We start from the raw sequence: 27,156 nt of genomic DNA, 5'->3' as shown, positions 1-27,156 counted from the left end.
ATAGATCATGAAATAAAATAACATTCGCAGGTCTGGGCCAAATTTGAGGTCATGCTAAGGAGATGATTCTTCCAAGGTTCTTTCTAAATTGCGCCTTGTAGAACTGAAAAGTAAATATTAACTATCTTGATGTTTAGAATAAAGCTCTTGTTGCAGTCTTGAACTGTGAGCTCAACAGTGAGGATGTACTTTTTATAGCTGAGCCTACATCATGCATCTCATTGGGGTTCAGCTTCTTGTCTGCTGTGGCCTGTCTCTGTCTCCTTGCCTTTTTCCATACAACTAACATTCACTAGAAATTATTAGCATGAGGACCTTGCCTCACCATTCTAATGCAATATGACACTTCTTGTCCCTTCTTGTCCCTAGACTGATTACTCATTACACTTTCTTCCTGATAGTAAGGCTATGCACATAAAATGAAATTTAAGAATCACTCAAATGTGAGAGTGACCATATATCAGTCTCATCTTTGTCTTTATGGTCACTGAGCAGTACTTGAAGTCATCTGGGACCTTCATTGTTGGAGACAGTCAGGGTTGCCTTTTGGGCACAATCTGTTACCCACTTCAAGTTACGTAATAGTTTGGCTAGTATTCTGACAAGAAACTGCTGATTGACACAGCCTCTTCAGTTATTGCATGCTGTCTCATTTGTCTCAAAATAATTTAGTAAAAATGTAGAAAAGAACATTCTCCAGATTGCTTTGTCTGCTCTCAGGGACTTGGATATTGATGTTTCAAGATGGAATATATAACTAGCAGCAGCTAGCACCTGAATTGAAAGAGTCATATCCAGATAACTGTTGGCTTGGGACCCAGTTTTCACCTGAGAACTTACACGTTGTTTAATCTTTTTTCAGAGATGTGAAGTTTTTGACAGAGTGTTTCAGTTACGGGCTTAAGCGTCAGAAACATGTGCCTGCCATTCAAATATGCATCTTCCTTATTTCAAATGTGTATTTCTCTATTGTCCCCTCCTTAGAATGAGCAATTTAGAAGGGTGGCTGAAGCTGAATATGTTAGAACTAAGAATGATGCCGGGCAGGTGATGAAAATACCTAAGAGAACTTGCTGTTACTTTGGTAATTTCTCCCTTAAAAGCTACTGTTATCCTGTCATCAATGTGGTCCCCAGCTGTGCTATCTTTCTAGGACTCACTGCTTCTATTTAGTATTTCAATGCTAAACGTTTCCTTCCTACAGATTTAGATTGGATATGACCCCAGTAACTCCTGCATTTGATTAATAGAAAGCATTCCATTTGAAATGAAACATGATAATTAGCATCTTAAGCTACGTGAATCCCCAGGAGGACATCACAGTTTTTCAATTTACCTTTTCCTCACCCTCACTGGTGAAGCAAAATATTGTATCCAAGACGCTTGTCTTGACAGTAGCCTCTTCTGAGTCAGAGTCTATTACTCAAGTCTATTTTTTTACTCTCTTCAGGATAAAATGTAGTTTTAGTACTAAGACTTTTTTTTTTTTTAACAGCAAGAATAAGGTGAGTGCATTTATTTTTGTGAGCTATAGTAAAATTCATTATAACTACCAGTTTTACTCCTGTAAGCCTGGGTATGAAAAATGTTCTAGGCAGAGCATAAGGAAAAAACAGTAGAGCTTGGAACAGTAATGGATCATGATTCAGTGAATTCATGTTTCTTACCCATTAAAACAAGCTATCAAAATCCCCTTTGTAGTTTGAGAGTAACTTCCAACCGTAAAGAGCTGCTAGCTCTCCTAAAAAAGGATGAGAGAGGAAAACTGACAGCACTTAAGTGAGTATTGAGTCTCTTGTAGCTCTGCAGGCTGCAATCACTCGTGACAATAATCTGTCAATGGGTTGTGCTGCTCCTTGGAAAAGTGACAGAGCTATTGTTACCAGTTTCTCTTCTTGCCACAAAATGATTAATTACCCAATTGGAATGGGATACACTGTGTTACTGTATCAGAAACATCTTTTGGAAGAGGGAGGGTTTGAGGAAAAGCTTGTGGTTGCCATGGTTTTTGTTCTAATCTTCCACTTTCTGTTATATTGCAGCAATTACAGTGAGTATTCTTTCAAAACTGAAATGACTACAGATCAATGATTTGTGTGAAAAAATTAAGTCTATTCGATGTTACCAAATCTTTTAAACATATTTTCTGCTCTTTACCTTTTTAGATGTCTAAGTAAACTACTTATCTCCTGCTATCCATGTTGGCCAAACGTGGTGTAGTAGCTTGTAGTTTATAGCAGAGCAGAAAATACTCTTTGATTTTTGGAACACAGAATATTAAATTATTTGTGTTGGAGAAAGCATGTAGAAAAAATGACATTTAGCTCATCTGTGATAAAGCTTGTTATGCACAAAAACCTATATGGCTATTGTTTTTTGTGTGTTGAGAATAACACGGATGAGTGAATGAGATTTAATGTTGTTTGGGGACCTGGTGGGCACAAATAATAACCCTATATGTGAGTACTGCAAATTATGAAAGCGTAAGGTACTTGTATGTTTACTGCAAAAACAGATTCCATTATGAATTAAATATTCCTACGTAATGTTATTGAGGAAAAGATATACAAATGCTGAGAGTAAATGTGTCAAAGTGAGTTGTAGAAAGGAAAATATTCTAATAGCAATTTATTCTTGGAAATTACATAAATGTTTTTAAAAGCATAAAACCTATAAGCTGGTGATTTTGAAGACATTTTCTTTTTCTGTAGGTAATATTAGGAATTTCTGAGCAGCCTAACTAGAGATAACTGTCCAGAGAAGCAATGCAGTTGGTTGGGGGTTGATGCCTCGTTGCTTGGAGAGGCTTAGTAATAGATAGAATTGACAGCTTTTTCATTAACTTTCTTAAGCTTTCTATTTTACCTTCCATACGTTGTTACTTGGTTTTTCTTTGAGTCTTGATTGTGGTGTTTGATTCTTTATGGGCATCTCCTACAGAGTAGGAGGGCATTAACCTTAAACACTATAATGAAGAAGCCTGTGCCATGTATTGCAAAATGTTAGTCTCCTGTGAAGAATAATACATTTCTATTTTGTAGGTTAGCATGCAGAGGAACTCTAGCAAACAATCAGTTTGGTTTTATACCTCTAGCTGAATGTCCAGGCTTGAGTCTGATTGCAGGGGCCCAGGACTATATTAGAATTTTATAAGTTCTGGAGGTATTGAGGATTATGTGGTTTTACAGCTGGTTCAGGCACTCCAGTCTATGTCAACAACTTCATTTTATACCATCAAAAAAATCAAAACTACTATAGAAAAGATTTATCTTGGCAAAAGGATGCCATTTTATTTCTTGGATTGGATGTTTTCTGTGCTTTGGTACTTCATTTCTCCTAGTAGACATAAGGCAGTTTTGAATCAAGACAGCTCCTAATTTTCTTTCCTGCTCTTTGATTTATACAGCTACCCATCACTATAACAGATAAGTACTTTCCACTGTAAGACTGAGAGCAGTAAGTTATTACTTTGTACAAACTTTGGCACCTCTTTCACATTTGAATAAGATAAGCTATGGGTTTTTTTTAATGTATATTTACTCTTTGAATTTTGATCAGGATTATTTGGATAATGTGACTGCTAATATCACAAATGTAGTTCTTATAGTGGGAAGGTTTTTTTCTGGGAGGACAAATTTTGTGATATTTCTGAAGACGCTGGACCCTGGATTCAGTTAATCTGAGTTGTATCCCAATTAAGTGGTGGTGTTTTCTTTCCAGCTCGTAAATCAATTTCCATAAGTTAGCTTAGGGTGCATCTACTGTTTTGATCTTTAATGGTTTCTATAATAACAGAAGTTCAAGTTGTTATTTGATTAGTTAATTACTTTGGAAATTAGACTTAAGGTGCCAACAAATGTCAAAATATTTTCTGAAATACTGGAAAGCCTTGTGAATAGACCTATTCTATGGGCATATCAACATGTTCTTGGAAGTTCAAACAAATAAGATACAGAATCACACTTTGAAGGAACAGCATTCTGTGCCACGTGTTAATACTTTAATTGGAAAGCAGTGAATTGCTGTATTATGAACAAATCTGAAGACATCATTCATATAGACAAGTCCTCAAATTCAGTTATTTCTGCTCTATGCAAACTTTTTGACTTTATGCCAGCAGTTCCACTAATGTCTTGGTTTGACTCTCAACAGTTTTCCACCCATGATCTCTGGTAAGCATCTAATGAAAGTGGTATGGTCATCTTGTAAATAAGAATAGGTCATTTTTTTCTGTTTTTCTGCATGATTTTGCTTTCTCTCTTGAACAATGAGTTTAGTTTTTGAAAGCCTCCTTCCTTCTCAAATGCCAAAAAGATAACCTAGATTGTATACACAGTTCTCATGCCAGTAGTAGCAAATTAATACTATACTATGTCCAGGAACCAAGAAGGCGGAATGGAAAGACTGTCACCACCATTGCAGAGTCTGGCATATGTAATACTGTCTGGATTCTGTTCTCTTTGAGTCCTGCCTGACCATTAGGTACTTCTTTTCACCTTGACTTTCGTCGTCTTTTGAGCCCTTAATTAACTGGGGATGAAGTAATTGAAACTATCTATCTTATCTAGTATCTGTCTCTGGCCCTGAAGTGGAATGCCTCAGGTAACTACTGCTTCTTTGTAGAGCTGCCTTGTTCTGATCAGTTGAAAGAGCTTTCACACAGATAGTTATCATTTAGTACTGGGAGAACAGGTCCAGAAGGGCATCTTTCTCTTCCAAACTGTCACCTATTTCCCCATTATAAACCATCTTTTCTGAGCAATGCTCTTCTAGCTTGTTCTTAGCAGCTTCCAGTGACAGAGATACTTTGCTGTCCTGTGCAGAGCTGAAGGTATAAGCTTGATGTCTCAGGAATAATGCATCATTTGCCTTTTTTTCTGCAACATGGTAATTCTCATAGGCATATATTGTGTCTGCTGCCTTGATGAGAAGCTGGTATTTAAGCCCAGATCTGGTTGAATATGAACTATTTCATTTCCCTGTCCTGATACTATTCCAAAGTCAGCAGAATATTGGCACTCACTTGCCACTTGCTTTTGTACTATAAAGACAAAGTCCCCTTACATCTTTAAATAATATTAGCTAAAAACTGGCAGTAAAGTGACAGTGAGTACCTATGCAAATGACAAGAATTAATGATGGTTGTTAGAGAAGGCTGGATAGAAAGAAATCCATTATAGCTTGAGATCCTTGTCTGCAAATTGATACCTAGCCAGAAGTTCCCTGTCTTATATTATTGTGGTTTGTTATTCCTGCCCAAGTATAGAATTTTGTATTTGTCCATATTGCATCCATTCTCCCCCCTGCCCCAAGTCTGCTTCTCCAGTTTGTCATCATTGGTTGTTTTGATGGCAGAAATAGGGAAGTTCATACATTTCAGAGCTATCATTTCATAGTCTCTGCGGATTCTGACATCACTGTACTAATTTGCACACACCTTGTGTTTTCCTTATAACCCTGAGGGCCAGGAATAATACTTTTTTCTTCTTTATTTTTAAATGACAGCTTATATTCTGAAGTACAGGTTGGTGTGAAAAACGGGGTCACTGATTTGATGAACCTGGCACGGTTCAAACATTTTGCAAATATGTAAGGATGAAGCATAGAGTTATTTTGAGCTGTTCTCATGGGACAGTAGTCACAGACAGCCACAGTGAAAATCTCAATTAAAGAGTTTGCAAATTAAACATAGGGCAATAAAAGATCTCTCTCTCTCCTTTTCTTAGTTAGAACAGAAATCATTGAATCCTACAATGCCAAATTTTACTCTTTCATGGAACATTAAGTGAGAGTAAATCATAACTTTTATTCTTACTTGAAAACCTGAAATTGAATGAAAATATTAGCAACGAACTTAAAAAGCACTAGGAAGAAAAGGCTCTGTTTTCCCTTTAGAAAAACAAAAAACATGCAAAAACACTGGCTTAAAAAGCATTAGAAGTCAAGGATGGGTTCCGAGTAACTTAGCATTCTAGTGTATAATGTTTTGATTTTTGGCAATGTAAATATGAATAAGAAGGACAAAGTATTTTTTGTTTGTTTTGCATTGAAAAGCAATGTTATGTGGAAAGGGGAACTTTAAATGAGGAACTGTGCTGCTCTAATTTGCTATAAGAGAATCATTTGAGTAAGAGAATCATTGGGCCAAACCAGTTCTTATCGGTGTGGAGTTCTGTTCTCTAAATCACCTGCGTTACGTGTTTGAATCAAACACGTGTGTGTGTGTGCGCACACACACACACAATCAGCAACGTGTGTGCACGCAGTAGAGACTGTACACAAGTATCCTCTTAATAATTTCTGCAAGCTCCTACCCTCTTCCATATCTGTCTCTGTTGTATTGGATATATATGAGAAAATGCAGTATGTATTTCTCTTGTTCACTGGAATGGGAAAAACTTCCTAATTATCTGGTATCTATAAGAAAGGACCAGTTCTCTTGATTTTTTACCTGGCTAGATTATGGAGGGATATAAAGGTAGAAGATTTTATGTAAATAACCATAAAGAAAAACATGTGAAGTTTAATCTTGAGCAGAGTTGAATTTTATATTAAAAAAAAGCAGTCTTTTTATTTCACACTCTCTTTTTATTTTCTCTTTTTATTTAATAGGCAAAATTCACAGATTCTAAGTATTTCCAACTGATTTTTTCTGTAATTTTCCATTTTTATATACAGAATCTGGATGAATACTAGCAATGATATCTTTTGGACGGAATCACTTGGTGTTGAAATTCATTGATTTATTTAAACTTATTACCAATCCTATTAACGGGGATAGTAGTACTACAGTTCTGTTAGTAAATTTACACTTATTTGGACAATGATTTACGATTTTCTTTTCTTTGCAGTTATTTGAACTGCTAGGCCCTGAAGGTTTTGAACTCATAGAAAAACTTCTACAGAACAGATCTCTGATTGTGGAAAGATCTTTGACTTTTCCAAATGATAACAGGTTCCAGATACTGCAAGGTAAGTGACTGTAGAATTTTTATTCCAAACCAGAGAAAACTGAGTATTCTGACTGTTTAGTTACATTTCAAGGAGCATTGATATCCGTGTATTTAAAAGAAAGGAAACAAAATGGGAGGAGGTTGGTTGTATATGGGTATAGATCATGATCTGGATATTCAGAGAAAATAAATATACATTGCACGTATTTATTTACTTTTCAGCTGTGTATGTGTAAATATTAAAAATATATTAATGGTTACATTGTATGTATTTCAGTGGATTGTTGTGGAAATAAGTTATCTTTGATTATCTACTTTAGTGCGTATTTTACTCATCTGCTTTACTGTTTATTCTCTGTTTCTGTGCCTTTCTTAAATATAGAGCTCGGGGAGGAAAAGCGTCGTAACTACCACTTTTGAAAAAAAATGAGTTAAATGGAGTGATGGATAAGTGAGAGGAAAAAAGAGGTCCTGGTTTTATACTGGGATTTTGTTTTTCTAAGATTTTTAATTTGCTGTTCTAGGTGTAACAGATAATTACGCTAAAATACTTAAATCCTCTTGATATCTTGTTACAGAAGAATAAACATGTTATCTCAAAATGACTGTGTATTAATCTGACATTTCAGGTTGTGATTTTGCATGACAAAATCTTTGCCAGCTGCTTAATGTTGTTTTTTCCTGATTGTACTGGGAGGATGCTTGTGTGGCTACACTAGTCCCCTGTCACCTGTGGACTTAGGTGAAAGACCTAATTCACCTTTAAAAAATGAAAATATGGAAGTTTAGCATAAAATTTGTTCTATTCCTGTTCAGTGTCACTGGCAGACAGCTAGGCTGCCATGAATGGTGGGCAGAGCACAGGAGTGTGGGGAATAGTACCTGAAATTAAATAGTGACAGGAATAACTTCAGCTGGTATTATCTAGTCCCAGACCATGGTTGGACAAACTTTTCTTGGGTCCCACGTGATGCTCACACTGAAACCATTGTCTTCTGCTCCTTCCAAAATCTTTGCCACTTTCTCCTATTGTGGGACAATGCATTTGACTAAATTAGGGAATTCATCGGGGTTAAAAAGCAAGCTGCTAGAGAGGAAAGAGTTTTCATTGGTTTTGTTTTTAGAGAATTGAGTTACTCATTCTAGGGAAGCTTGAAGAATTTATTGATTGGATTAAGACTTTTCTTTTAAAATGAAGAAGCCTGAAAGATATTAGTCAAGTGGTTTTGGGTTGGGGAGATCTAAAACATTTGGGTTTGTTTCTAGTTTGGCTAAGTCATCTCTGTTCTGTTTTCCACTACAAAAAGAGAGTAACTTTTTAAAATTCCTTTTCGAAAAGTGTTTTACACTCTACAGTTGAAAAATGCATTTTTGTTGATTAACATTTTCAATCTTAGATTCTTAATGTTGACTCTAACCTTGTATTGAAATTACTTTTAAAAAGTTTGGAATTTTGTGGCTGTTTGATTAGAGTTGTGGCTCTATCCTAATAATGTTACTATTGTTAAAATTTTATAGTGTAGATCTTCCTTGACTTTAAAGAATGGTGAACACCCCGCAGTCGCTAGTCTTAGAAAGATCTGTGTAGCTCTTCCCAGATCTGAAAAATTAGGGTTCCTAATGCAAAACTATGAATTGAAAAACCTTAACAGTACCTAAATATACACTTTGGTCTCAAAATGAGGCCTGTGTATATCATCTATAACCCAGTTTACTTTTTGCAAACACCATAAGTCTTATTTTCTGCCCGAGTCTGCTCTGTAACTTCCACAACTATTTTTGAAGGATCGCATCTTTTCTTACTGTGTGAATATGAACGGCAAGAGTGTGTCAAAGAATCTTTTCCTTACTGCTATCCACAGATAGCTGTTGAGTTTCAGAGAGAAGTCAATTTTTTTTTTAGCATGCTTTATTATTTGATTGTTTCTTATGTAATGTACTTCCACAGCAGTAAAGCTGATCATTCTGCTCACTGGACAAATCAAGTACCAGCCCTTTGCCCTAGGGAGTTCAATCTGAATTAACGTAGTCTACAAATTCTATCAATCGTCAGTTAGTAGAAGAGAGAAAAGGTTAAAAAAGTAAACTACAGTACAGGTGTGATTGTATTAATGTGGGCTTTTTGGCAGTTTCTTATTAGATTTTTTTCAACAGTATTTAATAAGTTACAGTCATTTTATCCAGTATACATGCTGTGTAGGAGCAGAAGTAGGAGTTTTCACTGTTATTGTAGGTAAAAACTAAGGGACACACCTCTCGGAATAGTAGTCAAATGGGTTTATTTGATACAAAAAAGTTTTCAGCTTCAGAGGTAGACTGCAAAAGTAAATATGAAACATAATTCAATTAAATACATAATATTCAATAAAACTTACTGAAGTTAATCTGTTTGCAGATTTTTAAAAACAGAAGTGTGAAAATATTGATGCAGTTAAAAGGGAAAATATGTCTCCAAGACATTGCATATAAAAGTCTTGGTTGTAACTTTGTGTTGAGCCTGGAATAAGGAAGAGTAATGGCCTAGGAAGGGCAAAGCACGTCAGCTTTTTTAGATTCCCTGCTGCCTTGGATTTATGTAGTTTAATTGTGCTGTGGTTCTGGTTCTTCTTGGTCCAATCCTGCTACTGATCCACGTGAAGGGAGGGAGTCCTTGTTGTTGTATCGTATAGGATTTCTTTTTTCATTTTTCTAGGGAAATATATCCTTTCAAGGCAATCGTGTTATCTAGTAAATGTACACTACATGTTTTGTGAAAAGGCTGTTTGAATAAAACTGGCTATTCTGTTTTCATACCATTCTACTATCAGTGTACATGTATAAGAGGATAAATAATTGACTTTCCCGCTGTTGATGAAATTATCATAAATACAGAAAGGATATAACCCTTTCACTGCTACGTTGCGCCGCAGTCCCCCTTGCTTTGGGATGCAGAATTGCAGTTGTTTTCTTAATAACGGTAATTTTGGTAACTTTAAATATCCAGCCTTAGGGAGATGAGCTGTGACTTATTTCAGATTCTTGAGGCCAACTGGTGCATAGTCACCAGTTTAGCTAAACCTAAACTATCTTTTTAAAAAAAATCTTTAAGAAAACTAGGAAAAAAAAAAAAAGATGGAATCCAGCACTTGTGGAGATACATACCTCTTTCCTTCTTGCAGAACAGTGCAAGAAGTTTGTGGGAGAAAATCCTAAACCCAACTATGGCTGTCAAGTCACAATTCAGTCTGAACAAGAAAGGCAGTTAATGAAACAATATCGTCGGGAAGAAAAACGAAATGCCAGAAAAGAAAAACAAGCTGGGGAAGATGGAGAAGTTTCTGGAGAAGGACTCCTGTGCTTTGATCCCAAAGAGCTACGGATGCAAAGGTAATAAATGCCAAAAGTTGAAAAATGCTTGTATTGTAATTGCTACTTCAACGTATCATAATCATATATTTTCTTTTAGTTCACTTTGGTGATTAGGTGATTCTGACTTCAAGTCACGTTTCATTACAAGTATAGAATTTTTTTTAATACGAAAACCTAATTTTCAGGGTAAGAAAGCAGTGATCTGCTTAATTAGAATCTTCTTGGTCTCATCTATGTGGGGTAGAGATGCAGATTAGAGGAGCAGGCCATTTTTCTTAGTTCTTGTACACACACTCTAGCTTAAGATTTATGAAGCGTGTGCTGAATGCATCAGAGCTATTTTTTCCCCCCCCACTCTTCAGATTAATGGGTACTATTTTCCACGTTGCAAAGGTGGAGAAGGAGGATAAGGAGACTTTTTATATTGAGAAACATATAGTGGGACAGGTATTTAAACATGAATATATGTTGCTATATTGTTTAAAGAGAGGTAAAACTATATTTAGGAAAGCCTTGCACTTGTTGGATTGATTCTTATCTAAACATGCTGTTTTAAAAACTTGGTTTAACCGATGCCAGCTAATAACCCAGTAAAATTTCTTCCTTAATTGTTTTACTACAATACAATGCTATTTTTTTTCCTTGAGTTGCCACACACTTGCTCTGACTTCCGTATACTGTATTCAGTTTTTGTAAAGGCAGCCTATAAGTGGCAGAATTATTTCAGTGATTTTTCTGCTTACAGAGAACTAGCACTTTTGAATGCTCGCAGTATGCCGGTCCTGGGTAGACAGAGAGAGATGGACTTTGAAAAAATACATTATCCTCATGTTTATGATTCCCGAGCTGAAGCTATGAAAACATCAGCATTCATTGGAGGTGCAAAGGTACACATTTGGTGCATGACCTTCCTTGAACAATTCATCTTTCGCAGTAAACAATGCGTGGCAGGGTTCCTTTTGTTCCCTTAGAGATTTCCCTACTAGTCAGAGCACTGTGTATGAAACAGTGCTCATTTTCAGAGGGTTTTACGTGCCTTCATATAGTCTGTTTTTATTTTGACTGTATAAGAAGTAATTTCATTCCTGACTAGCTTATTTGTCTTTCCTTCTAGGGCCTCGTAAGCCATTAAAAATGCTATTTTCCTTTCTGTCTGTAACAAACTATTGAACTGACTTTAGCAAAATGAACTCTTTATGAAATTCCAGACTTAATGGCTTTTGAAATTTAATAAAATTAGATACCTTTTGAAATTTAATAAAATGGTTCTTTTCAGAATCATTTTCTGAGTAGTAAAACTGATTATTTTCCATTTTGGGGGTTCTGTGCCAGTTATAAAATGAATCAATGTGGATATGGTTCTTTTTTGGATTCAGCTATATCATCTTTGTGAAAGAAAATGAAAAACTGTTGTTTAAAGTGGGCGGCGATAAATAATGCTATTTTCTGTTTTCATACTTTCAATTAATTTTCCTGTCATACCGATGCAGGTGTTCTTACCAGAGACAGTCGAGAGGGAAAACAACAAAATGTATGAAGAGGTGAAGATCCCCCACAGTGAACCAATGCCTATTGGTATTGAAGAGAAAATTGTTTATATTAAAGACTTAGACGAGGTGAGTAAACTATTTTAAAGGTTTTACATTAGCTTTTACTTTGCCATTGCAGCAATTGATTTGAAAAAAGTTTGTTAATTCTGTGATTTGTGATGTGTAAATGCAGCCACTTAGATTCTTCAGGACTAATTTTGAGAATATTTGTTTGAAGATGTAGTTCAATGATATAATCTGTTTGATGATCAGTCTGACTTAAGAAGTTCCTGCTCTCAACAATTTGTTCTTGAGCCACAGTTCTCAATTCCTTTGGCATTACCTGGTCAGCTACTTACAGTTTTGCGACGTCAACTGGATTACTAAAATGATCTTAAAAAAAAAGAAAAGAAAAAACACTGCCATTCCCTTCTCTTTCTGGAGTCCGTCTTGAGAAGTAAATGCTGGCTTGTGCCCCCTAGCTGACACACACTGGCTTGTCTTCATCCTGCCCAGCACTGTTTTGCAGTCCATGAGAATAATAGTTTTATCGTAGGCTGTTTATTGTGGGCTGTTGAGTTATGGTGTAAGAGACTGTACGGGGTGCAAAACTTTTTGGAATACTGCTTCAAATGAAAGAAGGCAAGACTTTGGGGGCAGAAAATGTAGAGCTATGGGGAAAAATGCAAGTAAAACCAACATTAATGTTTTAACTCATATTGATCTAAAAATGGTGCAGAGGCAGACATAAGGGAAAAATAAGCTAACATAATAACAAATTTGGAGACGCTATTAGTATCCACAGTTGAGAGCTTGCGGTCTTGTTCCTGATTGTAATGTCAAATGTGTATTCCTAAGATCAATGGAAAATTTCCTATTAATTTCAAAGAGCTACCATAAAGAGCAAGCTGTATGTGCTCATGAAGAATGTTGTACGTTTCTTAGTTCTTCAATAACATACAACATTGGAAAAATGTTTCCCGCTTTTTTCTCTGCGGGCAAACAGGAAATGAGAATATAAATTCTAATACTGCTATCCACAGCGCTTTGCTGGGGTTCTGAGTAAAGGCTGTCTAAAGATTTAACCCTTCTTAGACAGAAGACAGTTTAGTATTAGAATCTAAGTCTGTTCTTTCATGCTCAGCTTATGGTACCTAATGTCATATTTATGAAGTGACTGACAGCTTAACTAGGTAGAAAAGTTGAGCCACTGTGGCTGCAAAATGAGACATTTTAAATGTCAGTTTCGAGCATGACAACTTTTTGCAGTGAAATATCTTTCTCATAAGCATAAATACTACCTGTAAAATCTGTTAACTTTTATAAGAAGTAACATTTCAAGGGACAGCAAGTTGCTTCAGGAAAAAACATAGTTTAGGTCAAAAAAAAAATCTGAAAGAAATGATTTGTGGATTTTTAAAATGTATAATGTTTAAAATAAGTGTTATAGAATACATCAATTGTACAAATTTCGTAAAGATTTAATCTTCTTTGTAGATTCTGTATCATCAAGGGATATGCTTTCTGTCTTATGTATTTAAAAAAAAAAAAAAGTAGTCAGTCCCCCAAAACTTTGATACCACAGTTCACAACAAGAGATGACAGATTTATGAATAGTTATCCAACTGCAGAACTTGGCATATTCCCAGTTCCTTGAGTGAGATTCTTAGAATCTTGTTGAATAGCAACTTCTGCTCGATGAGATAAAGAGGCTGAAATTGTCTTTCTGTCCAGTATATGCATTCTTTTAAGATATAACCTGTCAAGATGTAAGTATCTTTGTTAGGGAAAGCTTTCTTTTTACTTTTGCTATACAGCTAGCTTATATTTTTAAGCTCTTAAAATCATGACTGATGCTAAAAATTTTTTGTCAGTAACTTGAACCAATTTAGAAGGTGAGAAATTTTTTGTGTTCTTTTTTAGGGTACTGGTTTAAGCAGAAGCATAAACTTTAGCTGTCTCAGTACAGCATATACACGTGCTTATAAGATAGCTGTTGTATATCTCTATATAGATATGTTTGTTTGAAAGGTTACATAAGATATAAACAGATGGGCAAGGAGGAGAGGTGACAATAAATTTTAGCTGTGTAAATAGTTCCTAGCGACATCTAAAGGCATCATGAGGAAGCTGGGAGTTTTCCTACTACTGACTATTATAAAATTCCATTAGTAGTGGATTTTCAATGTAACATATTGAGTGGGTCTAAATATATATATTAAGGTAAAATTTTGTAATCAAAGTGCCTAACAAATCAATACATATGTCACCCATCATAATAAAGTTCTACAGGAGAAAAATAAAAACGTATAGACCAAACAAACTGTGTATTGGGGCTGTTACCAGAGTATTTATCACATAGCTCTCCAAACACTTGCTGTTTTATGGAGAGGTCTATTTCTGGATAAATATAAAAAATGATAAATATTCTTCTTCCTTTGAGTTTATTCTTTTTGTTTTTGTCTGTTCCCTATTTCAGCACTCCCGTTCCTGTTTTACTTTGAGTTTCTTGCCTTGCCAAGAACCCCTTCTGGCTACGTTTCTAGATTGACACTCCACGTAGTTCTTTCCCTTTGCTTCAGGTCCTGAGATATATTAGCCTTAGCATTCAACAAATATTTTTCATGTTCTGAAGTGTTTCTCCTTAAAAAAATTATCTTTATATCCAGAAAATAGATCACCTTAAAACTCTACTCAAAAAGCAGAGCTGACTTACTTTCAGGCTGAAGGGTTTGCACTTGCATTTTCCACAGTGCCACTAGTAGTAAGCCCAGCAGGCTGGGAACTCCCTGGTACTGAGCTCCGTGCGGGACAGGAGTCCTCATTGTTCTCTCAAGTCTGTCTTCCGTCAGCCTGGTGGGGAGAGGTCCGCTGGTATAAACTACTGCTGACTTCTGTGGAGCTTCTTTGTCTACGCAATGGCAAAAGATGCTAATCTTTCTTTGCTGTTGGCCTCTGTGGTGATAACAGGCATTCTTCTGTAAGGACCAGCTTTCACTTGCTCACTGTGACGAGCTGTGTCTAGATCACAGAAGGAAAACCAGGTTTGCACTGTACAAGACTTTGAGCTTTCCATCTAAACATGTGCCCTCTTTCAAACCTTAGGGATGGTGGAGCATATTGATGGGTTATTGCTTCAGATAGTCGTGCGAATGTGTACAATTAGAAAATTTCCTGAGCCCTCTTTCACTTGTAACTACTTTGCCTAAGCATGTGAGGATAGATAATAACAAAAAGGACCATAAACCTGAAGCTCTACGTTCTTGTATTCTAGCGGGATGTCTGCTTCTACTTAGATTTGATTTACAAAAAGCTTTTAAAAGCCTGGGATAGATTTCCTTTTAAAGGAAAGAAAGTTTATATAGCATGATAGTGTAAAGAATCCTACTTTTTAATTTGAAACTTTCTAATGGGACCTGTGCTCATTCAAGGTTAAAAATCTGAATTGGGTATGTTGTCCCAAAGGATTGAAAGGAAATTTACCTCACTATGAAGTGTAACCAAGAAGAAAGAGTATGAGAAGCATAGTAGCAATACAAAATAAAATTAGTTATTACCTAGTGATTTTTATTAGGTATGTTAATAAGAATGGATTTGAAAGGGGGGAAAAATACGAATAGAAGGAATTTGCTATGTAGCTAATGAATCTTTTTCATAAGGAAAGCTCAGAAAGTGCAATTGGTAGCAGCACAAGTCTTCAAACAGGCCGCAGCGGTGGCAGTCACTGGTGCAGAGACGAAGGAAAAAAAGGCTGCTTCGTTCAACTTAATATTGAAGTCACATAACAGGTGAAAATTGTGTTATTCAAAGTTACTCCTTTGTATATCTTGTCGTTGTTTTTTTGTCTAACAGGCTAAGCTCTAAGAGATTAAATTTTTAGCTCAAAGTTAAATCACAGTTATGAAGCCTTTGCCTCAGATTTGTTTAGTGGGAAAAAAAATACAGTTTTAGGACATTAGAAAGCAATTTATTGATGAAAATGACTAAGAAAATATTAGAAACTTTTTTTTTATTTTAGCATAAGGAATGATGACCTACTGTGCGCAGCCTGTCTTCTCTTTAAACCTTTTGAAACAGTTTCTCAACAGTAGTCTGACAGATAAGCTAAGGGAGCACATGCCTCACCTAAGAGGAAGCAGTCAAAAAAGCACAGTGTGTTTTATGAGAGGCTGCAAGCTGGTCAATAGTGAACAATCACTTTGCTTCAGGTTTGATCACATGTGGCCCAGTGCAGTATTGAGTACTGCGGTAGAAATGTTCACATTTGCAGACCACTGCACAGTTACTACATGACAGATTATAATAAATAAATGTACAGTCATCTGTGCCTCTTGCACCTGTAGCTATGGGTCAATATGAATAAAATTTAGAGACAGGCTCAGCAGGAACAGTTAAGCATCTGGATACTAAATAGAAATCCCCCGAAAAATGTGGTAGGCATAAGGTAAAGTCACAATGTGCCAGACACCAGAGAAGCAGTGTTTTTTACTTTTAAAAAATTGCTTTGTACTAAATAATAAAATTCTATCATCAATTTTTAAATCAAATGTTTCAGACAGAATCTGTGAGGTAAAGACACAAAATATTCCAAGTCACAAAACGAAATTATCAAAAAGTTTAAATGTTTCTTTTTAAAAAGGGAAGGTAAGAGTTAGTGTGATTTATTTTAGTGGGATTCATTTTATTCATTTGAAAAATGTTTCACATGCAACTTAACATTTAGGTGACACAATTGTTGAAGTGTTGTAGGAGCTTCTTTTCTTTTCAGTCTGTTTGTGTGTTTATATTTGCACAAAAGTTATTTTAAGCACTATACATATAGCTCTCTCTGCTTAGTTGCATAGTTTTAGTCAGACTGTCATCATTTTGGGTCAGACCCCTGACTATGTAAAACGCATGCAGCAAATTTTTCTATTAAATCCAGTCTTCAAAGTTCTTAAGGTCAGAACTGAGTTTTTAATAAGGAGTTGATTTACATATTGAACTGTTAGCCAAAATCTAAACTTTATGACCACGTAAACTGAAGTAATCTATGATTTAAAGTAATACTTACAAGTATTTAAAATAATCTCCATTTTTCTTGTTTCCCTAAGTTGACATAAACATAGGTTTATTCTAAGAGGTGAGAGAAACGTGTTCCTCCAAAGTAAAGTCTACTAAACCACATTTTTAGACGTCTATGCACTCATTTTGGTTTTGGTACAAATATAAGGCAGAATGGCAAAAAATGCAGTTGGCTTTATTCTTAAGTGCTCTGTTTTGTGGTAAGCCTGTTACCATCGGTATATACCAATCAGTATATTTTTTAGATCGACACTTTAGCAGAAGCAAATCTAGGTGGTGATCTGGAAGGAGTTACGTAGAGATGCTATACTTTCCAGATCAGTGTCAGTTATCAAAAAAGATACAAATATATTTTATAAGCAATTCTAAATGAGACTGGTATTATGGTCTATGTTTTTTGGCAGTGTAGTTAGTGTAGTATTCAGGATGCACTTCCCACTCCATTCCAGAATTAAGAAATATATATATTTTTCATTCTCCCGTTTCTCCTCTCACAAATGCAGTCTAGCTGGGTTTGGCACTATCACACGTGAAACCTTATGGGTAATATTTTCAAACTATCTTCGTCCGCCCCTTGCAAAGGGGCAGAGCTTTTCTAAGGAGTTAACTTGGTGGTTAATTAGAAAAATCTGCCTATGGAATAATTTAAAGTGTCATGGAATCTGTGGCCTGGCAGAATACAGATAGTGAGATGAAACTCAGGATAGAAACTCACAAAATCCAAATTTTTGCGGATACCATTCCTACCTAATCCCATTAGGCACTGCAAATATGAGATCAGGATTGGCCAACCTTTCACAGTTTCGCATAACATAAAAGCACAGCAAGGTAGCTGTCATAAATTACTGGGATTAAGCCTTTGCTGCTGTCCGAGGTGTCCTTTCTGTTCTGTTACCCTTGCCTTCCCACGGTATGTTGTGTACTGCTTCCCCTCCTGCTGCAGTCTAACTCCACCTCTCATCTCGGTTCCTTCCTTCCTCCCCATGTTGAGCGGGAACCAGGAGCCAGTGCTTTGCATGTTAGCTAGGTTGTTACGATAACAAGAATTTTTAAAAAGGGAATAAGCACAAGCTTAGATGTATTAGCCTTGGTTGCTTGATGTGCAGCTTGGCTATTAAGGAAATGTATTTTTTGTACTTACCATAAAAGTGCTTTAGTTTTAGCCTTTTTGGCATATAAATATACCTTTAAGGTAATAAACTCGGGTCAGGGAAAGTTCCTCTTCAAGGCTGTGAAAAACTGATTTTATCTAACAAATTGCTGTGGGTGATAAATGTCTTCAGCTTTTTACCCAAAGTGGGTGTTCAGGATAGGATTTATTTCTTTGTTTAATGCTATTTCCATTTCCTTTTATTTACAAGTACTTAATGGTCTAAATAAGAAATGTTTTTTTCTCTGCATTATGCTACGGAATTATTACAAAATCAATATTCCCATTTTTTTCCTGTAATGTTTTCTTGCTTTTACATTGTACAAAGTAAGCTTACTGAATGAAAGTGTAGATGTTTCTGCATAAATTACTACTTTTTCACATTCAGAATGTTTGACCATTTATTCAAAAGTTGGTCTGAGGGTATATTTCTTGTACCTATTTTCCAAACAGTAATTGACACTTTGACGGAATTGATTAGTTTTAAAAATATTTTTAATTTTAGAGAAGTCTTTGTAATTCATCTCATGAAAAGTATACTATAAAATAGTATACTCTAAAATTGCTCTGGGAAAAGTGTACCAGTTCCATAATCATTAGTCCAAGCTAATATATGAAAAAAACAGGTAGATCTTGATACAATATTTTAAATACCTGGTAAGGTATACCGGGAATTGTGGTCTGTATTTACATTTGGTTGATGAGGCTCCTAAGAAGGTGAAAGCAGTGCTATGAGATGTTAACAAGAATATTGGAGTTAAGATTATACACCGATGTTAAGCTTAAAGCCTATGACTTTTGGCTTCATTTTGTTCAGTATATAACTTAACAAATATTTGATCATTCCTTTAAAATTCCAGGTGTGATATTTACAATTTCTGCATCAAATTGTTTGAATATTTAAGTCTCAGGTGAGGCTTTTCTGCATTGTTTTGTTTAAATGCTGTTGCTAAGCTTGAAAGCACATGTAGACATAAAAAGATGGGCTTCATATCAAGCCAGGACTTTTTGTACTTTCTAGTGTAAAATTATTATCTTTTGCCTCAGGAACATCCTATTTCTTATTAGAAGTAGTTTATTAATTCATCACCAGGAAGATTTTACTATAAAGTAAAATTCTGATCTTAGAACTTGTCTGTAATCTAAAGTTGGAGAAATGCAGAAGTGTACTCTGTTGTATTATGACTTCTGAATTCTTCTCAACAGTATCAAAGGGCTAACTATTAACTTACAGCTGGAGGACACTTCTTGTACTTGAATTTAACTCGTTGAATGTAATCTTTTTAAAAAATGTGTCTCGCTTTACTAGGACTTTCCAGATTTTTGGATATCGCTATATGATTTTCTGAATTCTAAGTAGCTTTTTGCCTTTCAGCAACTGGAAATATCTTCCAATTGCGATAAATATCTAAGAAGTGTTTGTAAATCAATTTGAAAATTATGCTTACTTTATAGATATAGCTTGTAATACTATAAATAATAGTATGTATTTCTCTAGATTGTTAAAAGCCTTTTTGTTAGTTTAAATATCAATGTTCTTTTGCAAATAAGCCACTCTAATTATCTGGGGCACGGTAAAACCAATGGCTGCGATGAAAAAAATTAATTTAGTTTGTTTTAGGTAACATCTGTTAAAGGAAACATATCTAAACAATTTAAAAAGAGAAAAGCTGAAGTATGCCTGATATCCTAATTGAAATACATATATAGTGCAGAGATGGCAAGGCTGTATGAAAGAGGTAGTACAACTTCAAATTAATCCCAGAATGAAATGTGGAAGTCTTAAATCCCTGATTTAACATGGCACATGCATTGCTTCAGGAAGGCAAAGAGTTCTTAGGAGCAAGCTGGGAAGGATCAAGGATTAAAAGTATTCTCCAAAAGCAATGAGTCTGGGAAGTTCAAAACTAACCCAGAAGCGGAGATTAGGAGAGAAATAGATATGTAATCAGAGAATAAATGTGTAATCAAGAAATACTTTAGAGGTGGATATATACCTAATTTCTTATGAAATGAGAATACTTTTGCATTCCTGAAGTCTGTATCAAAATACGTAGATTTCATAAAATAGCAGAATAAGTAATTATTGTTACTACTAAAATGAGAGAAAATAAATGAATTATCTGAAAAGAGGTTAGCTGAGGATAAAGATTTTTTTGTTGGAGTGGTGATACAAAAATGGGAGAAAAAAGGGAAATGTCATCAGAGATAATGGTATCAAGGCTGTTCTAAGAATAAGACGACAAGAAATAAGGAGATTGACATAGAAGTCAGAAAAAAATGAATAGAATGTACACAGAGGAATTTTGACTGAACAAGTGTAATGTAAGTAAGTGACATACACGGAAATGGATTTATCCTGCTGCTTTCCTCAAAAATGTTATTTCCTGCTGATGTTTGAATTTGATGTAGAGAACTATCTAACTGCTTATTTACCTCTTTTTTGACAAAACCCTTAATAAAATTTTTCTTCTAAGATACACACCCCAGGTGTGTGGCAGCTCCTAGGAACTGGACATAACTGGAGATATTAATCTCTCTGCCAATTCATGGGTTTCCTCCAGTTCACTGTTTTGTAACTTGTGCAGTTATTTTAAAAATCTTTTGAAATTCAGTGATACCTGACAGTAAGGATTGTGGATCCCCTTAATGTTTGAAAACTATAATCTTTGTGACTGAGCAAAAAGATGGGTCTAACACTATTACAGTATTTGAGAGGACCGGTCTCAGCACAGGATGAGAAATTTTCTCTGAAACATCTATGCATTAGGCAAGGGATATGAATGAAGTCTTTGCCTTTGCCTTAATCCATGATGCTCTTCTATTATCAGTGCACGACCACCCACCTTTTTTTTTTTTTTTTGGTAATGTAACAAAAGTCTATATACAAAAAGGATATGAGTAGGTAGGTCAAAAAGAGTCAAGCATGTGGGTATCTCTTATTCAGTTGTATGTCTCGTGCAAAAAAAGAAGGAAAGTGAGGAATAACTGGAGAAGTAGGATGAAAACGTGAAAACGGATGTCAGATTTTCTTAGGAAGAGCAAGAAACAGCTTTCACTGAGCAGCAGACTACAAGTTCTACAACAATCTGTGTCAATCCATCATTGTGGAAGTAATGCCAAAGTTCATCTCTTTTGGGATAGGATGGAATGAAGATAAAGGAAGTAAATGCATCCATCGGCCTTGATATTTCAGAGCTAGGGATTATATAACTGATCAGCTGTAAGCTGCAACTACACCCTCATTTGTGTATTTGTATAACATGCGAACGTCTATTTTTTTCGTCTATGACTGGCTTCTCCTTGCTTTTCAACTATAACCTAATGCCTTTTCCTATTTTACACTGATTTAAAATTGACTCTGCTTATAGTATGATCTGATTATTTGTTCTTTAAGTTGCCTTTGTCCTTGTTTCATGTGTGGTTTAGTTGATGATGTTTTAGTCTTATGCTTTTATTCTCTTTAAGATCATCAAGGCTTTTGTCTTTTTTCCTTAAACATTAGTTTCTAAACACTCTTAGGAAAGCATATTGTACAATAAATTATAGTTTTCTGTGTTTTCAATATTGGCTTATGTGTTTACGTACTCCTATAAGAGTCTTTTAAAGTCTTGGCAGAAGTTTGATGGTTGCGTTGCGTGAACAAGTCTCATTAAAGACACTGAAGATGCTGAGGGTGGCAAGGCTGAAAAACTAATAAATATACTCTTTGTTCTGTCAGTCTTGGTTGTGTTTTTAAAGTATCTTTTTATTTTTATTTTAAAAGGCTTTATATTAATGAAAACACATGAATAACTGATAAACATACATACAGCAAGAAAAAAATCTGTATAGATTTAAAATAGTATTTTCAAATATTAATATTTTTCATTACTAAAGTTGTATTTGAAACTTAACAGACATTTTTAGTTATGCATACTCTGATTTTTTTTTTTTTTTAAGGATTACCTTTTTTGAAAACAACTCTAAAATCTGAACTGTCTGGGTACTAAAAATGTTAAAGACAATTAATTGGCAACATGGGTTATTATGAAATATTAGTGAATACAGAGAACTATATTTCTTGTGGCTTGTTTTTTAAGCTTATATGGCTGTGTATTACATGCTTTGCAAAATTTGCGGAAAAATGTTATTTAGTAGATACTGTCATGTGAAAAGTTGCATATTCTTATAGTTGTTTGGGATTTTGGGCACTCCTGTTCTTTTGAGGCAAAAAGATAAATGTGAATGGAAAAATGCACTTTTCAATAGTAATGTGAGGTGAAGCTCACTGCATCTTACTTGAAGAAAAGCTTTAAGCCTGTTTCTTTTTCTGCACGTTTGCTAAGCATATGTGTGTATGTTGTGTAGTGCTATCTCTGAAATAGTTGAAAATCTGGTGGGAACACTTGCAAAAGCAAGCCAGTAAAGGACACCAGCTGCTGAAAAACACCTCCTGAGCTACTGTGGGAATAGATGTGTCTGCCTGTAGCTAGAAGTAATCTAACAAAGTGCCTACTTTTACCTGACAGGATTGTAATTTGTGTAAAGAGTCAGCCAGTGAATCCCTAACAAATACCTTTATTTTGGTGCAGAAGAGTACTACTCTTGACAACAGGAATTTGCAGAAGCTCCTCACTGAAGTACTCTTCTTTGGTTCTATTTTAGTAAAAACAAACCCAGATATGTCAGCCAAAAGTCTCAGCTGCAGTGTATGTAGTGTCTATTAAAAGATGTGGTCATTATGGAAGAGATTTTGAAGAGCAGGACTCCATTATTTCATTGGCTTGGTTTGAGAGTTGGTTCTCAAGGGTTTTTATTCAGTGTAGTTGTTTTTCCTTTCATTGCAGCATGTTTGATTTGCTATGGAGGGTAATACACACACAGAAATATATTTTGCAGTCAGAAGTCATTAGATAAATTTCCCAAATATTTTTAAAAACTGTTGTACTCTTTGTCTTTTGATATTTGAGCTTTGCTTGTTTCCACACATTGATGATGCACGTTCATCTTCCCTCACCTACATGGTATTTTCCTACAGGAGATCAAGTAGAACAGTTGCTGTGAGTGTTTCTGATTTAGTTGGGGTTTAAGAGAATAAAATAGCTGTATTCTTGGAGAAAAAAAAGAATTTGTTGTGCTGGCAATCTTCTCTGGTAAAATTAGGAAAAAGTCATTTAACGCATATCGTAAAACAGTACTCCATTCCAACAATTGTGTGAAATTAACAGAAATAAAGAAGGAAATTATGACACAAATATTTTTTTCCTCTAAGCATATTCTTTCATTTGTAGTTCCCTTGTTTTTACTTGATGAGTTAAAGTTATTACTACCTTCGACTATAATTACCCCTCTGAGCTGTCTGCTAATTTTTCCATTTTTTGTTAAGTAGCATTAGGAAGAAATAGTTTATATCATATGTGTTAAGGGCAAGCTGAAATACGTAGTTGGAAATATTATCCTGAACTGGCCTCTACTGAACAGTGTAAACATTGGCTTCTACATGAACAGTTAGAACTAATGCCTTGGTGTGCGTAAAATAGTACTGAATTCATTAGGGTTTTTTAATGGAAGAAATACCGAAAGATAGCTGCATTTTAAAAAGAGATTATTATATGAAATGCAGTCACTCTGTTCTGTTCTGCTGAAGACAGTAGGTTTAAATTGCTTTCAAAGGAAGGCTCCAAATTGTGATATTGTACTAACGGTAAATTCAATGTTTATTTGTATTTTAAATTGTGTATAGTAAAACCAATTGCCAGGAAAAATCTAAGCAGTGTTTTAGATAGACATATTCTACCACAGTGTAGCTGAACGTAGCTCAAAGAGATCCAGCTTTCTGGTTCACAGCACTTTTTTCCTCTCGTTCTTAGTCACTGTAATGTTTGAAATCCAATTATAGCTACTCGGTGCTTTTGCAGCTGTTATGTTGGTTGACCTCATTAAATGAGAATAATAAGTGAAATATTTAAATTGAGAGAGCAATTTTCATACTTTAGAGAGGTACATTTATGTCACATTAACTGAACATAGAGACTTTTTTTTCTAAAGCACATGCAGAGATTTGTAAAGGTTTTAATGAAAACAGCTCGAAGTGTTTTTAAGCATTTCCGTAGCTAAGGCTTAGAGAGTAAATAAAGTGTGCTTCTGCAGTGTTCTGCTAGGGTATAGCCATTTCTTAATGAAAATTCCTAGTACAGGTATGGAAGAATTATTTAGCTGTAGTCTGCTTTGACGTTAATAGCATACCTGAAGGCAAATTTTAGTTCTTAGAGGCAATCAATCTTCAATTTAAAGAGAAATATGAGATAGTGTTTTAAATTATAACTGAAATTATGCTCAAGACCAACATTATTTTTCATTTTTAAGAAACATAATCTCAAAGTGAGAATTTTCAAACATGCGGAAAGAGCGTATGCTAATTCTAGCATGCTATCACACTTAAAAGATTAAATCTTCCTGAAAATAGTTTAGACAATTTGTAGTGTGTCTGATTTTAATGTATACCTTTAAATGGCACAAATTTCATTGCTAACCCAGAGAACGTAAATCTTTTTTCTGTGATGAGTCCTAGGTCTTTCAGTAAGAGAAATGGGACTGAGACTGTTATTCAAGGGGTTCGTGTAGAAATCACCAAATAGTTTTAAATGTTTTTAAAACGTTTTGAGATAAAGGAGCCAATTGACCATAAGGTTGAGGTTTACATTTGATAGGCTATTAATCTCAGATTTACAATTTTCATTAACCTCAAGATAACATATTAAGTGCTAACAGTGGAAGATTTAAAATTTTCACAATATCAGACTTAACCGCAGCTATTCTTTCTTTTCATATGAATAAATAGGTGAGTTTTATGTGAAAACGATAACCGTTTCTCTTCTCTGTAACCTACTGGAGATTAACCTGGAGAAGGGAAATACAAGCTTTTCATTTACAGAAAACTATAGAGGAAAACATTTTTATATAGCCATCCACAGGAGTTACTTGTTGAACGAAGAATTTGATTTTTCACAACAGTAGAAAAAACATGCTACTATTAGTATCTATGTAAAAACAAGAGAGGGAGTTTTGAATAAAACTTTTTAAAATTCCGTTTTAAACTTATCAGACTTGTGTCCTTTTTTGTCTTCATTTGTTATTCAGTGAATTGATGTGATGGATGCTTCTTTATTAGAGAATAAGGAGAAGAACAGAAAACAGCAGAAATTTTGTTCTAGTGTCATGTTTTGCTTTAGAGAAACCTGTATTTCAACCTCTTGCCTCATTTTTTTTTTCTTTTGCCAAAAGTAATTAGAAGGATGAAATAAGATTAGTTCAAAAGAAAACCTGAGGTAATCAGCTCAAGGACCAAAGCAGACATTATTTTGAGAGGAGAGTTTTATTTCCAAGGCTGCTATGGATAGCCATTTTCCAGATGTTAGCAACGAGGTTGTAAAGATGAGGCAGTTTTTCATTTTGTCACCTAAATATATGAAGGAAGCTTCAGCTTCTGTGCAAATGTTAATCAATTTTTGCTTTGGTGTCCTGAATCTGAATAGGATAGGAATATTCCTGAATCACCTGAGGCTATGTAGAAGTTAGTTTACTGTTTTCCTGATTCTTCTTCCCTTTGCTTTTTGACATCTCTCAACCTTTCTCCTTCTGGATCTGCAAGCATGAGACTACTTCTCTGCCATGCATACTTCTTAGCTGGAGACTTCTTTGGCTTACTTGTCATTAAGTGTGCCTTTAAGTTCAGCAAGAATGCCTCTCTCAAGTTTTGTATCAGTAATTGGCCTACATCAAAAACAAGATTATTTTGCATATCTGTGTATCTAGTCTCTCTATATATTTCCTACACAGAAAACAAATATAATAAAAATGTGGCCAAGTTGTAACTTGCAACATGCAATCTTTTCAAAGCACATGCGAGAACTCTGTTAAACCTGTAGTGCTACTCGCAGTGCCAGAACTGGTTTCCTCATCTGCTTTTCAGTTTTTGTGATTCCATAGTTTTCAGTTTCTTAGTTTTCCATGAATCTACATCCAGAGGATCCATGAATAGAAGTGGGCAGATGCAGCTCTTTAGAACATTTAGTATCCTCATCCAGACCCATTCCTCAATCATTCGTGTAAATTTGTGTGGTATGGAGTAGTCTAGGCTTTACTCCTTTAGTAAGATATTTATCTCTTTCTTATGCTCACCATTTTTCAGTTCTGGCCAAAAACTAGCTGCTGCTTCTCTCAGTACTCTCCATCCCTACCAGATTTTCCAGTTACCTGGTTTCACTAGTTTCAGCAGCCACTCTGGTTTCTTGAGATATATGTCCCCTCATCAACAGTACTTCTTTATGCTGCTGGTGTTTACCAGCTTACAGCTCACATATCTGATTTTTTTTTTTTTACCTATGTTAATAGTGACCCAGTCTTTCAAAACTACAACAAGAGTGGGGAAGGAGAATAATAAACTATGTGTCCTTGATATGAAGCATTTGAGTCAAAATTCTAAGGTTAGTTCAGGAATGGCAAATCATACAAGAATTCAACTTTCAGAAAGTGTTTTCTGTGTTTACTTTCAAATCATATTTCATCTCTTTATTTGGGAAAAGTCTAACTAAAACCCTGTCATGCATAGCAAAATTGATTGGTTGCATAAAAATACTTCAATTTTTATGGTATGCGTTAGTAGAGTGACATATTTTTCTCATGGGTGGCCAAAACTTACATAATTTTTCATGATGCCTTCATTTTCTTTTCTTCTTATTTGTTGATTTCTTGCTTTGTCTTGCAGAGTCTGTGTTCTTGAGCAGCTAGAAAAGGGTTTTCTCTTTTAACCCTTTGATTTCTTCCACCCTGCTATCATGGCCTTAAACACAGTGTCCTAAACAGTGGTTTTCTCTTTCACCTTTAGAAACATTGGCTGAGTTTTCCCAGTGGAATAAATTAATTTATTAATTTATTATTTATTATTTCCAAGGGAATAAATTAAGGAGATCTGCCGTCAGCGGAGATGAGAGATAGTTTAATTATACAGAAGCTTAAGAAATTGTGAGAACGTTCTGTGAGCTGAAAAAAAATCTGGCTGTGGCGTATAAACATCAGCCTCCTGATAGTTACATCTACAGGAGTCAGGGGGAGTGAAGGTTGCCATACA

At 35.1% G+C, this 27,156-nt stretch overlaps 1 protein-coding gene across 4 annotated transcripts in view; it reads left to right on the top strand.

Moving 5' to 3' along the window:
* Positions 1-27,156, top strand: part of ASCC3 (activating signal cointegrator 1 complex subunit 3) — a 287,466-nt gene that overhangs the window by 42,801 nt on the left and 217,509 nt on the right. For all 4 annotated transcript variants that reach the window (XM_068937883.1, XM_068937886.1, XM_068937884.1 and 1 more), the window contains 4 exons: positions 6,852-6,972; positions 10,112-10,319; positions 11,047-11,188; positions 11,792-11,917. In XM_068937883.1, coding sequence (XP_068793984.1) covers positions 6,852-6,972; positions 10,112-10,319; positions 11,047-11,188; positions 11,792-11,917 — 597 coding nt within the window. The remainder of the gene's footprint in view (positions 1-6,851; positions 6,973-10,111; positions 10,320-11,046; positions 11,189-11,791; positions 11,918-27,156) is intronic.

The sequence above is a fragment of the Struthio camelus genome, chromosome 3 (genome assembly GCF_040807025.1).
Source record: "Struthio camelus isolate bStrCam1 chromosome 3, bStrCam1.hap1, whole genome shotgun sequence".
NCBI classification, from domain to species: Eukaryota; Metazoa; Chordata; class Aves; order Struthioniformes; family Struthionidae; genus Struthio; species Struthio camelus.
The sequence above is the reverse complement of the archived record's forward strand: the minus strand, read 5'-3'. Positions and strand labels throughout refer to the sequence as shown.